Source organism: Solanum pennellii, chromosome 1, assembly GCF_001406875.1.
Source record: "Solanum pennellii chromosome 1, SPENNV200".
NCBI lineage: Eukaryota > Viridiplantae > Streptophyta > Magnoliopsida > Solanales > Solanaceae > Solanum > Solanum pennellii.
Window position 1 is genome coordinate 77,334,115 of NC_028637.1, and position 12,891 is coordinate 77,347,005.

At 34.5% G+C, this 12,891-nt stretch overlaps 1 protein-coding gene across 1 annotated transcript; it reads left to right on the top strand.

Moving 5' to 3' along the window:
* The first annotated feature begins 1,027 nt into the window (after positions 1-1,027).
* Positions 1,028-10,718, top strand: LOC107012206 (probable aquaporin SIP2-1). The gene is made up of 3 exons (XM_015212020.2): positions 1,028-1,573; positions 10,000-10,260; positions 10,348-10,718. Exons 1-3 carry the CDS (start codon positions 1,280-1,282, stop codon positions 10,513-10,515), a joined length of 723 nt encoding a protein of 240 aa, XP_015067506.1. The 5' UTR covers positions 1,028-1,279; the 3' UTR covers positions 10,516-10,718.
* Positions 10,719-12,891: the final 2,173 nt, after the last annotated feature.

A 12,891-nucleotide genomic window follows, 5' to 3' on the forward strand; every position in this document is an offset into this window, starting at 1 on the left:
ATGAAAACGACTCATATATATCCTTACCGTTATACAAACGGCTCACATATACCCCTACCATTACAAAATGAGTTCACATATGCCCATATGCCCTTCATATAACGGAAGTGAAAATATTAGTTTTAAATTTATATTTTTGACTTTTAATTTTTTTAAAAATCATTTAGTGGGTGTATATAGTTCTTCTAGCAAAGTTCAAGGTATATTTTAATGTTTTGCATACATAAATTATTTTTGACTTCTTTGATTATCAATATTTGAGTTTATTATTATTAATTTATTTTTTTTCTTTTTTTCTTTGGTGTAAAGAAAAAAATTTAAAACTATTTTTTTGTCGCTATATTATAATTTAAAACTATATTTTTTTTGTGTATGTTGTAATTTAATTTTTGTATTTGGAGAAAAAAATTGGTCATCTATGATAAGTTTTACGAGAATATTAATGACGCATAAAGAAATTTGACCATTAAAATATTAAATCTAAATTAGTTATTGAAACAAAAAAAGTAAAAAAAATATTTGAGAAGGATGAAATATACCTATATGGGATAATATTTTTTTAAAAAAATATAATAAAAAAAATTAAACTACAACTAATGTTTTTCATTTCCGTTATAGTGAGCTATTTATATATAAATGGAAAAAATGACAAATATACCCCTGAACTATCGTAAATGATAAGAAATACCCTCCGTCATACTTTTGGGGCATTGATGCCCCTGCCATTCAAAAACTAGAGCGTATATACCATTCACTCTAACGAAAGACTAAATAGGGGCACGTGACACAATCTTATATATCGATTCGATGTCGGATCAGTGGATAAGATTATGACAAGTATATTTCTATTAATATAATAGGAATATATACTCTAATTTTTGAATGATAAAGTATCAATATCCATAAAATATGACAAAAAATATCTTCATAATATTTATGATAATTCAAAAATATATTTATTTCTTTTGCCGTGAATAAATAGAGGTATATAAGAACCACATCTATAGATGTCAAAATTGAGGGGAGATCTTTTGCTAAAAACACACACGAATTGAGAATCCGCGAAAATGGGAAAAAGAAAAAGAGATACATATTATATGCACTGAGAAAAGATTGACCTGTTTCGTAGCAATTCCGATAAAGATGCTGACAACAGCCACAATAATGAGTCCCCGACGACCGACGTCAACATAAGTAAGGAAACCGAAACCGAAAGCTTAGCCACACAGACCCTTCCTCAGTAACTCCTTCGTCCCCAAACAAACAAGGAAAAGACGAAATGGGGGTAAGCAGGAGAAGCCTTGTGATTTCAGATTTCATCATGTCTTTCATGTGGGTTTGGTCAAGTGTGCTTATTAAGATGTTTGTTCATAAAATCTTGGGTTATGGGGCTCATGATCTCAAAGGTGAAATCCTCAAACATGCTATTTCTGTCATCAATATGTTCTTATTTGCCTTGTTGGCTAAAGCTGCCAAAGGTGGGGCATACAACCCTCTCACTATATTATCTGGTGCCATCTCCGGGGATCTCACCAATTTCATCTTCACTGTTGCTGCTAGAATTCCTGCTCAGGTTCCTTCTTTTCCCCCCTTCCTAAATAAGGTCTCCTTTCACGTTTTATGTTTGCTCCTGTCTTGTACATATACAAATTTTATGGGTTTAAAATCCATATTAAATTTAGATAAATTCCTAAATTCAAGAAAGATCAAACCCAAGTAAAGGTTGATTATTTTCAAGTTCAAAAGACACTCCAATTTTATTTGGGTTTGTCCATTGAGTTGATTTCCAAAAGATGACATCTTTTTACAAGTTTGGTCAATCAATTGGAAGCTTATCAGATCACTTTTTAATTCAATGGACCATTCAAATCTACGCAAATGCTTTTGGCTTTATCACAGCTCTTCATTTTAACACTATAAATAGAGAGTTTCTATAAGGCCAAAAGGGCATGTGAAAAGGAGATGTCCAAATGTCCAGTGAGGAGATGTGAGAGGTTGACTATAGGGGGTAAGCTGAAGAAGTATTGAGAGAGGTGATTAAACATGACACGACTCATCTATAAATTACCGAGGACATGACCTCGATAGAAGGATTAGAGTAGAAATTTAGTAGGTAGTTGAACATTTGTTGAGCTTCTTATTAGTATTAATGTCTTATTCTCTGGTTTTATTACTCTCCTTAGTTTCAGTTATTGTATTACTTCTTGTTGATATTGTTCTTTTCTCCATCATTTTGGCCACAATGACATTCATTACAACATTTCCTTCTCTATTATATTTCCTTTTTGGACATTCTCTGATTTTCTTTACTTTAGCCGAGGGTCTACTAGAAACCTCTCTACCTTCACAAGGTAGAGATAAAATCTGCGCACCCACCACTCTTTTCAGACTGCATTTGTGTGATTACACTAGGTATGTTGTTGTTGTAGTAGTATGAATCGGGATAGAAAGAACAGGACTTGGATTCCTCGAGTTATATAAGATGAAATAGTGGATACATTTGTCAGTCCCACTGAGATCAGCAAGTGTATATAGAAAAATACGTAAAACTTTATTCCATATAGATGAATAGAAAACCAATATACCATATAAATGTTCATAAGGCACTGGTCTTGCAACATTCCAGCAGCGCACACCACCAAGATGCATCACTGTATCGCAAGGAAAGCCCTCTTCATAAAAACATGACGTTTCTTACATAGCCAAACCTAAAATTTTGATGAGGAAATGGAACAAGACATCGCCGAACTATTTAGAGATTCTCTGAAAAAATATTAGCACAAAAGACAAATTTGAATGAATTGAAATTCATTGCTCTGCATACACCTAATGCAACAATCGAGGTCTATGAATTTATAAGGTTTCTTAATTCTAGATTAGTATTAAGACTTTTGTGAGATGACCACGTAAAAACATTGAGTGTCAATGAAAATTTTGCATTCTAGAGAGAGGAGGGGGGGAGGGTCTAGATAAACACACACATTGGGAGCACTTTGTAGGATTGCGGTGTTTTATGTTAGACAAGGTTATTGAAAGTAGACTGCCAAACGGATCATCAACTCTTCAGATTAGAGATTCAAAAATATAAAAAAACCAACAATAAAAAGACATTTCCTAGTGAAAAAGGATAATACAGAATCCTCATGGGGTGGGGATATGGGGTACAATAAACACAGTTGGCATGTGTAGTCCAAAACGAGCGTATTAAGGCTCAAAGGTAGAGATGACTGAAAGCAAAGAATGCAAGGGACATGCTGACTATATATGTCTTTATATCGGATGAAATGTTAATCCTTTAGTGTTTTAGAAAGAATGGATCCTACCTCCCATATACCAAAGTTGGCACGCCCTAAATCCTTGGAGGGCTTCACCGGCACTCGCTGCCTTAACTTGACCCAGTGGACCACTTTACCCAGTGGACCACTTTACGTTCTCCATAAATATGATTTATATGTAAAAGTGGAAGAGAAATCATTTCAAAGAACATTTGCACTTTCAATAAGTATGATGTTATAATCCAAAATAAGTGTATTCATAAAAGCCATAGAAAGCCACATCTGGGAATAACAAAATGAGACACCTTATGACAATGACATCTATGGAACTTCTATTACTTGCACGAATAGAATAAAAATTGGGACAAGACCCGGCTATACCCAATATCATAGGAGTTCATGTCAAAAGGAAAACTGTCAGGTAGTAAATGGGACTCACCAACATCAAGAGAGCGAGAAAGCGGAGTGCCTAGCGAAGATCTGTGCCGCCCTGAAAGTCCATACCTGAATCCGTAATAAAGAGGCAGCAACCACGATAAAAGAGATGTGAGTACATATGAAATACTTCTCGCATGAAGAGAAACCTGCATATTTTTTTTTTGGGAAAGTAACTTTTTTTTCACAAAAAATCATCATCAAAAGAATGATGAGGTGGGGCAGTTACAACCCACAATGGGTGGGACACATTCTTCACAAAAACTAAAAAGCTTTACAATTTGCCTATGAAATCAACTAGACTTAACTACCTCCCCCACCATATTCTGTTTACACCAAAAAAAGAAAAGGCTTAGGCATTTCATTTTGATCTTCTGTGCATTGCAACTTTTGCCTTCAAAACATCTGGTATTTCTTTCCTTCCATGAAGTCCACCAGATACAAATTGGAATGTTCATCCACCAATCTTCGCTCTGCCCTCTTCTTCCAATTCCTTTCCAACTGTTAAGTAGCTCCAGGGTAGTTTTGGCACTACCCAACTTTTACTCCCGCAATACGTAAGAAAATGTTCCACATATTTGCAGCTGTTTTGCAGTGAAGAAACAAATGACTATTTGTTTCTACACTGCACCTTGAGCAAATCTGTAAACCTCTTCTTTGTAACACCTCATGAGTTAGACATGCTCTTCTGATCACAAGCCTACCGAAACATGAAACTTTCAGTGGGCTTTTGACTTTCTAAATTAACTTCCAGGGCCATATATCTATCAAAGATTGTCTGTTGTTCATGTTCATCTTCCAGTAGCAAGATTTTACGGTAAAAAAAACCTCTTCTATGTAGACTCCAAACTGGTTTGTCTGGCCCCATAGAGATATCTGAAAAGGAGTTTGGCTCCAAACCTGAGATACAGCGGCATCTTTTTGAAGGCTAATGATGTATAGTTGAGGAAAAGTGCTCCTTAGGGGTACTTCTGGGTGTAGAGAAACCTGTATATGAAAAAATGCAATACAATATGAATAACCACGTGAGAACAAATCATCAGTCAAGATAGATTCCATTTCGATGAGAACATTTAAATATTAACTTTAGACTTTAAATAGACATAGCATGTTTCTTTCGTGGGATAATCCAGTTACTGACATGACATTGACCACCATGTGCACCTCATGCTACTCTGACTTTAAGCCTAAGATGAAGAGGGTCTCACCACAAAGCCATGTGGTTTCAACAAGTATGCTAGCAAATCATGAATCTCAACCAAGGTATACTATCTAAGGAGCGTCTTCCCTAGCATCCTGGTTATTTGTGTTGTTCATTCCGATGATCTCATCAATAGGCTACGCTAGCTTGATATGTGGACCCCAAGATGGTAACTTACACACTCACCTTGATGGCTATTGTTACTGCTTATGTACAACAAATGCCATTAGAGTGATTTTTTGCTGACCTAACTAGCTGAGTCCTTGCACAAAGGGGTGGGCTTGGTATTTTGGCTAGCAGTGGATTGTTTATCGATCTGAAATTAGTTTCTGTTGTACTCTGCTGCAAAAGTTCTGAAGTTTGAAGTTACTTATTGTTCCATTTCCTGCGTTCGTTGGGTCGGGAGTCCATGTCATGGTGGTATGGATAAGGAACTTCTGGTGTTGTACTATTCAATTATCTAGGACAAATGTTTATGCAAATTTGATTAACTAAAACTAACATTTGCTAACCATATACAATGGATCTATACTTATGCATCAACGTAATGCATAAGTAAATCTTAACTTCTTTTTTAGGTAGTCTTCGTCTATTTGAGTTCAAATATATGTACAGAAATATCGTTAATGATGATTGATGAAGTTTGAAATCAATGAAACTAACATGTTCACCTCCATTTAATGAAATATTATATTACCATCTATTTGGCATTTTGTTAATTATTTTGTAGTATTAGTTTTTATGAAGAGTTAGTAGTCAAAACACACATGAACCATCACTTTCTCAGGAGTTCCACACTCCAACCTTCAGTTGTTTCCATTTCCTACTTGAGTTATCACCATCTACGTATTAAATAAAGGACTCCTTGAAGTTGCCAACTATTACTTGTTCTCTTTTTCTATCTGCAGTATCACCATCAAATCAGATAGGTGTGTTCTAATACATGTATGTTGATAGTTCAGGTAGGAAAAGGGAACAACTTATAGTTGGGGGTGTGAAACTCGCGAAAAGATTATAAAACGTTCCCAACTTTGGAAATTGATTTCTGTATTGATACTTTCTAATGAAAATTTTGGAAAATTTATATAAACAAACACTGGAAACACCGCAGTTTTAAACAGGCATTTTTGTTTGGTTCCAGTGGAAAGGAGGGAACAGTTTGGAGGTTTCGGGGGAAGATGTGGCAACTTTAAATGATAAGTAGGTTATGGTTAATTGGGACATCACTTATGCATAATTTTGAATATTGGTCCAGCAGCCAGACATGTTGTAGCTTTTCCAGTTCCTCTTCCCATTACCCATGACACTATTTTCCTTACAACATCTTGATGACTGTCTTTTATTGCTCTGGGACCTGCAACCTTTGTGTGATGTAAGTCCTCGTTAACTTGCCTGATAGACATGTTGGTTGCAGGGAAATTATCAATACCCTGTCCTCCATAAGGTTCATATTTTTTGTCTAACTTTACCATTTTCCATTTCTACTCCTCTGGAGGGCCATCTAGTACCTTCTTTGCAGTGATCCAGTCACTTCTATTTTGTTGCGATATTTGTAACCCCTTTAATAGACAAATAATGTCCATGACTCCAAATTTGTTCAACGTAAAATCTGAGTGGTGCAATTCTCTCTCTTCTTAATGAACGGAGAGGAGACATCATTGGTGGACAGGTAAAACAGAAGAATGTTTGCAGATACTTGGATGGAAAAGTTAACTTATGTATATTGCTGTATTGACAAATCATCAAGTTAGCGTTTTGGAGTCAGTTTTGGCTAAGATTATCGATCACCTGCTCCCAAAATTTTGACATAACTACATCTATATGATTTTCTTGCTGTAGATTCTGTTCGTACAGTTTCTACAAAGCTAAGTTGTTTGCGAAGGTTGAGTGTGCTTTACATGGGTCAACATGCATTTATGTAAATTAGCATTTCCTAATATGTTATGATTTAGCTTCACTTATTTTTGTTATATGTAACTCTAGTATTTACTATTTACACTTAGCTGGATAGTACACTTAAAACTTACAACATTTACTAGTAGCTCTTGATTTATTAGGATGGATTATGATCCATATGACTCCAATTTCTTCCATTTTCTATTCTTTCTTCTTTTGGTTGATGAGATTTTGTCACGAGTTCCAGATCAGTTGTTATAGAACTTGTTGAGTTGCATTTATTTGAGAGGTACTTGGCCCATTCACGTGCTCAATACAGAACAAATACATGCAATAAGGCTTGTTTAAGCTTTCATTTTCAGCCTGCCTAAACTTGTCCAAGATAAGTGCTGAAGTGTGTCTACCACCTCATCTTAAAGTTCAAAATATCATAAATTTATTTTATTATGCTAAGATACCCCAACAATAAGATTTCCCCGAATTTTCCACTATAATTTGAGCAATTTTAAGGTTACAATGCATACACCTAAGGAACTGACTCTAACAACACCTACCCAAACCTCAATAATATTCCCTAGTTGTTGGTATCTTCTCCAGCTCCTTCAAAGACTCTACCCAGTCTAAAACGTCCCTTTACACAAACAAAGCAACACCTAATACAAATTACTGGGAATGTAAAAAGCGTATAGTTAAGGACCACAAGAATCTAGCTTTTACAACTCAGAACTACTTGGCGCAACCTTATCGAGAAAAGGTAGAACAGTATGAATAACACTTGATAGGAAAAGGTTCTTCGTTGCAACAATTGACTCTTCTTCTTCAGCATCAATATAACGCTTTGGAGTAGAATAGCTGCCTATACTTTTCCAGTCCAACCAAGACTTGGTTCAAGAATTTCCGAGAAATCAATTCTTCTTTGACTTGGTTTGGAATCAGCCAACTTCTCCTTATTCCAAGCTAAATCCATGTGGTCAATTATGGTAAGTTTCCATGTCTTGAACTCCAGTTACTTATAGAACTGAACTAAAGCATTAATCTCAATCTCCAATGCTCCTTTTTGTCGCGTGGAATACCTTCAGTTATGTAGATCAAAGAATCTCTTCTAGTTGTTGTTTGAGTAACCTGGTTCTGTAAGCAAGTCCTCATCACCATTGCTAGCTTCACCAATTTCTTTTGGATATTTGCCAAAGACCTGGTTCTTATACATCTTGATCTATCCTTCTTGTACATTGATTGTTAATTGTACATTGTTTGTCAATCATCAAAATATCATAGCATCTTAAATTAGGACTCAGATTAAAGTAAATCAGAACACATCACACGTTAAGCTATTGCGGCTTGACCAAAGCCTCGAGGACAAGTGATAACAACACAAACAGCAGAGTACTCTAAAATTAGAAGATTAAAAAAAGGGAAGGAATTGATTCTTGAAAGAGTAGAACACAAGCTCAAATACTTGATACTTGAAACCTTGTACTAAAGAAGTTGTGAATCAAAAGAGGCTGTGAATCAATTAAGAAGGAGAAGAAGAAAAATAGGAGGGAAGAACTAGAACAAGGAATCATGACATTGAAGAAATTCAAGCTATGATTCAAGGTAGAATATAAATGGCATAACCCTAAAGAGAACCTCAAAGGTCTCCACAAGCCACAAAGGCTACTAACATTAATATTAATTCAAACAAAGCTACAGTAAAGAAGAAAGAACCCCCTTCATGTAGAAGCCTAGAAGGGGGCTGCCATTCTCCCTTGAAATTATCAATGGGGTAATCAAACTAAATTTAATAAACTAGTAAAATCCCTAGGTTCATATAAGACTACCAACACTTCATTCTATAAAGCTATATAAGTAGTCAACATAGCATTGAATAATCTTCTAGACACAAGTTTGGGTCACTGGACTCGCTTCTTCTTTGGACAGATTTTTTGACCAAAATCAAACTCTTATTGGTAAGTGATCTGGGCCTCCAAATAGAAGTAAGACTTCCCCAAAAAATCTACTTTGGTCTGGACTGAGTGGACTCTGGAGCTCTTATTCGGTCAAAAACACACGTTTTCATTGCTTATTAGAGCCTATTAAAGCTGTAGATATTCCATTGCCCATAATGAAGTTGTGCTTTCTTGAATGCTATCAACAAATGTCTTCCAGCTCATCCAATTGTGTTAGTATTCCCGAAAAGGGCTTGCAAAGGTCTTGCACCATCCTTTTAACTCCCTCAACTTTTGTATTAGATGTTCTAGTTCTCTCACATTATATCAGAGCCACATTTTAGGAATTCCATTCCCACACTTGTGATCTAACCACAAGGACGCGAGGAAGGGTGTTGAATTATATAGTTGTCTCACATGGATTGGGTAAAGGTTTGGAATAATAGGGCCTTTTACCTCTCTACTCATGTCTTGAAGTTGTGTTGGACAGATTAGATGCTTAAACTTTTTCACTATTAGATATACTAGTTTTGTGGATGACTAAATGGATAGTAGAAAGATGAGATTAAGTAATTGATAAGTCTGTCGAAATGTGAACCTTGTCCCAGAAGAAGATTAGAGTTTTTAATTTGTGTGATACATGGTTAGTTAGTTGATTTATTTAGGATATTGATATAAGGATACTTTTATGGTTGAATACATGTATGATACATGTACTAAACTTGGTACACGCTAGGATAGTCCTATAAATATCTAGACATTAAAGTCATTTTTGATAAGCCAAAATGTCAGTCAAGTTGGCAGAAATCCACTTGTCTTCTAAGTGAATCATTGATTGAGAAAGCAAGTAGAGTGAAGTAAGAAAGAATAATTTCCTCTACGTGTCTTCAAGAGGGAGTTTTATTTGTTTCTATCAGTGAAGAATTTGGCCAATTTCCAGATTCAATTTGACGAAATGATTCGTTAATTATTTGATTACTAATTTTAAGTGATTTGTAGTGCTTCTCCTCCCCTACTTTTTCCAACAAAGGCACTATTAGCGTTAAAAGATATGTGTTAATTGGTTATCAGTCATATTCAGAAGCTACTCACCATTAACTTTGCAGTCAAAATCAGGCAATGATATTGTGACTCAATTTTTCAATTTTGTTTTTACTTTTCTTGCCTGTCAGATTCAGCTAAAATATTGTTATTTTTCCTAAAAAGCTTATTATAGTTGAGTGTTTCTTCTGATGTACAATTCCCCCATCTTTTTGTTTTTAAGGTCTTTGGTTCAATTACTGGGGTTAGATTCATCATTGCGGCATTTCCAAACATAGGACGTGGACCTGTTTTGAGCATTGACATCCATCGAGGTGCATTGACAGAAGGAATTTTGACATTTGCAATTGTTAGCATTTCACTTGGACTTTCCAGAAGAAGTCGAGCGAGTACTTTCATGAAGACATGGATATCCAGTCTATCCAAACTGACTCTTCACATTCTTGGTTCTGATCTAACAGGGGGATGCATGAATCCAGCTTCTGTAAGTACTTCCTTGTGCAAGTATATGTTTTATAAAGTGAAGTTTCTGTATGGACATGATATATATTGAGTTAAATAAATTTTGTAGGTGATGGGGTGGGCTTATGCGCGGGGTGATCATATTACTAAGGAGCATATACATGTTTATTGGCTTGCTCCAATTCAAGCAACTTTGTTGGCTGTTTGGACTTTCAATTTGCTAGTTTCCCCATCAAAGGACAAAGAAGCAAAGAAGACGGAGAAAAAGTCAGAATGATGCATCATTCTTTTCTGGTTCAGAAACTACATGTATCAACTTACTTCTCTTTCTTTTCAAAAACTTAATATGAAAAGGGTTCAGTTAAGGGATGTATTATTTTGCCTCAATATAATGTTAACCTCCCCTGTGTTTGAATTATTGATGAAAATTTCTATGTTGGTTTCCTCCCCTGTTTTTGAATTATTGATGAAAATTTCCAATCTGTGTTGGTTTTCTTATGAAAGAATTAAACAACAAAAAAAGAAAATTGCTGAGAATGTTGTAAATTTATCATATTAGTGTGGATGCCCGTAACTTCAAGGTGTAATTCAAGGTGTAGTTCCACCATTATGTGTAGTAATACCAACACTTCCGTACTTCCACATCGATCTCTCACAATCTTCCCTATATTCTCAAAAGGTTCAATTCATGTTTATGACAACCTTACCCTCTTTTAGTAGTATACATATAGATGTATGATAGCCATAGGTGGGCGGATAATATAATATACTTGAAGATTTGGAAGAAATATGAAAAACTCTCATTTCTTGTCTCTATATTTCTATTGTTTTCATCTTCTAATATTGTTACTCTTTCAGTTTGATATAGAACAACAAGAATCTCTAATCTCCGAGTTCCAAGTTATTTTTTAATCTCTTGTACTGTGAGTATTAAAAATTTCACGTTTCGGTATGGAATTCATTTTGTAGTTGCATTTTATGAACATGGATTATGTATGTTTCTAATTTACTCACTTTACTTTGGCCAGTGTGACTGTGTGAGGTAGTAATATCATTACAATAATTTTGATATTTTTTGTTAAATACTAATTCAATTTTGTTCATAATTTGAATTCTGTTAATTATGAGCAGATTGTTATGGGATCTTCCTTGTCTGCTAGGTTTGCAGGGCATGTTAATTGTTTATGATAGTTATGTTGTGAATAATAATTTAAACATCTTGATGACATATTCAACAATATAATTTTGTATGTCATATAATTTCTTGGCACTAGGTTGAGTTAAAAATATATTAAGTATATAGTTTTACGTGTGATCAAGCTGATATTATTAAGAATTTTACGAGGAATTTTACAATTGAGATTAATATGCTATTTTGTTGATATTTCCTTCATATATGCAATTTTGTTGATATTTCCTTCATATATGCTATTTTTGTTAATTGAAAGTAAAAAAAAAATATTTCTTTTTATATTTGATTTTATGCATAAAGAATAACATTTTGAAAAGGAATAGTGATGCTACTTTCATATATAATTTTAAAGATGACGCAGGGCCTTCTCTAATTCTTTTAGGGGAAAATTATATATAATAGCAAACTAATAATCTAAAATAAATGGAGTAGCTACGGTTTGATTTAATTGTGCTCCATAGCAAACGTTTGCAAATATCTCGCTCGCCACTTCCTTTCAAATATCTCGCTCGCCACTCTCTTCTAATCTCTCGCTTGCTTCCTCACTTTTTATACAAACACAAGTGTATAAAAATTGTTTCTAATTGTATAAAGCAGAGAAAATTGTGTAAATACATAAATTTTTGTTCCCTCTCTCCCCTCTTCCAGATCTCGCTCGCCACTCTCCCAAATCTCGCTCGCCACCCTCGCCTTTCTCACTTATACAAATAGAAGCGAAATGTATAAATTGCGTTTCTGTTTGTATAAAGCGTGAGAAAATTGTATATACACATGCAAGTACATATATTTTCGTCCTATACACTTATAATTATACAATAAAAATACTCCCCTGCCCAGTTTCTTTTGCCTTTCTCTCTTTCTCGTTTTATACAATTTTCAAATTGTATCTAATTTCTCTCTTTCTCGTTTTATACAATTCGATTCAATTGTATATTCCTTGTCAAGTCTCTTTTGTCTTTCTCTCTTTCTCATTTTATACAAATTCAAATTGTATATAATCGTTCTATACACTTATAATAATACAATTTGTTTTATACACTTCATTTTTATACAGTTCCCTGCCCAAGTGTCTTTCTCTTTCTTGTTTTATACACTTTGTTTTATAGCGAATTATACAGTTTCTATATTTGCTATGGAGCGCAATTATGCAAACTTTGCTATAGCATACATATATGATTTTTTTATTTGCTATATGTGAAAGTTGCCTTCTTTTAGCCTATTGCTCTTGAAGAAACAATGTATTATAATGATTCGTTATGATCATTAACGAAGGCATGCCAGAGAAATAGTTTGCATAGTTAGTTTCTCATTTAATAACGTTAATATGCCTGCTTCAGCTGTGTGCTTCTGGCCAAAGTTGGACATTCCATGTACAAGGTCCCAGTCTCGAACCTGACCAACTTTTTAATGCCTTTAGTTTTTATAAGAAAACTTATTTTATTTATTAAATACTAATAATCT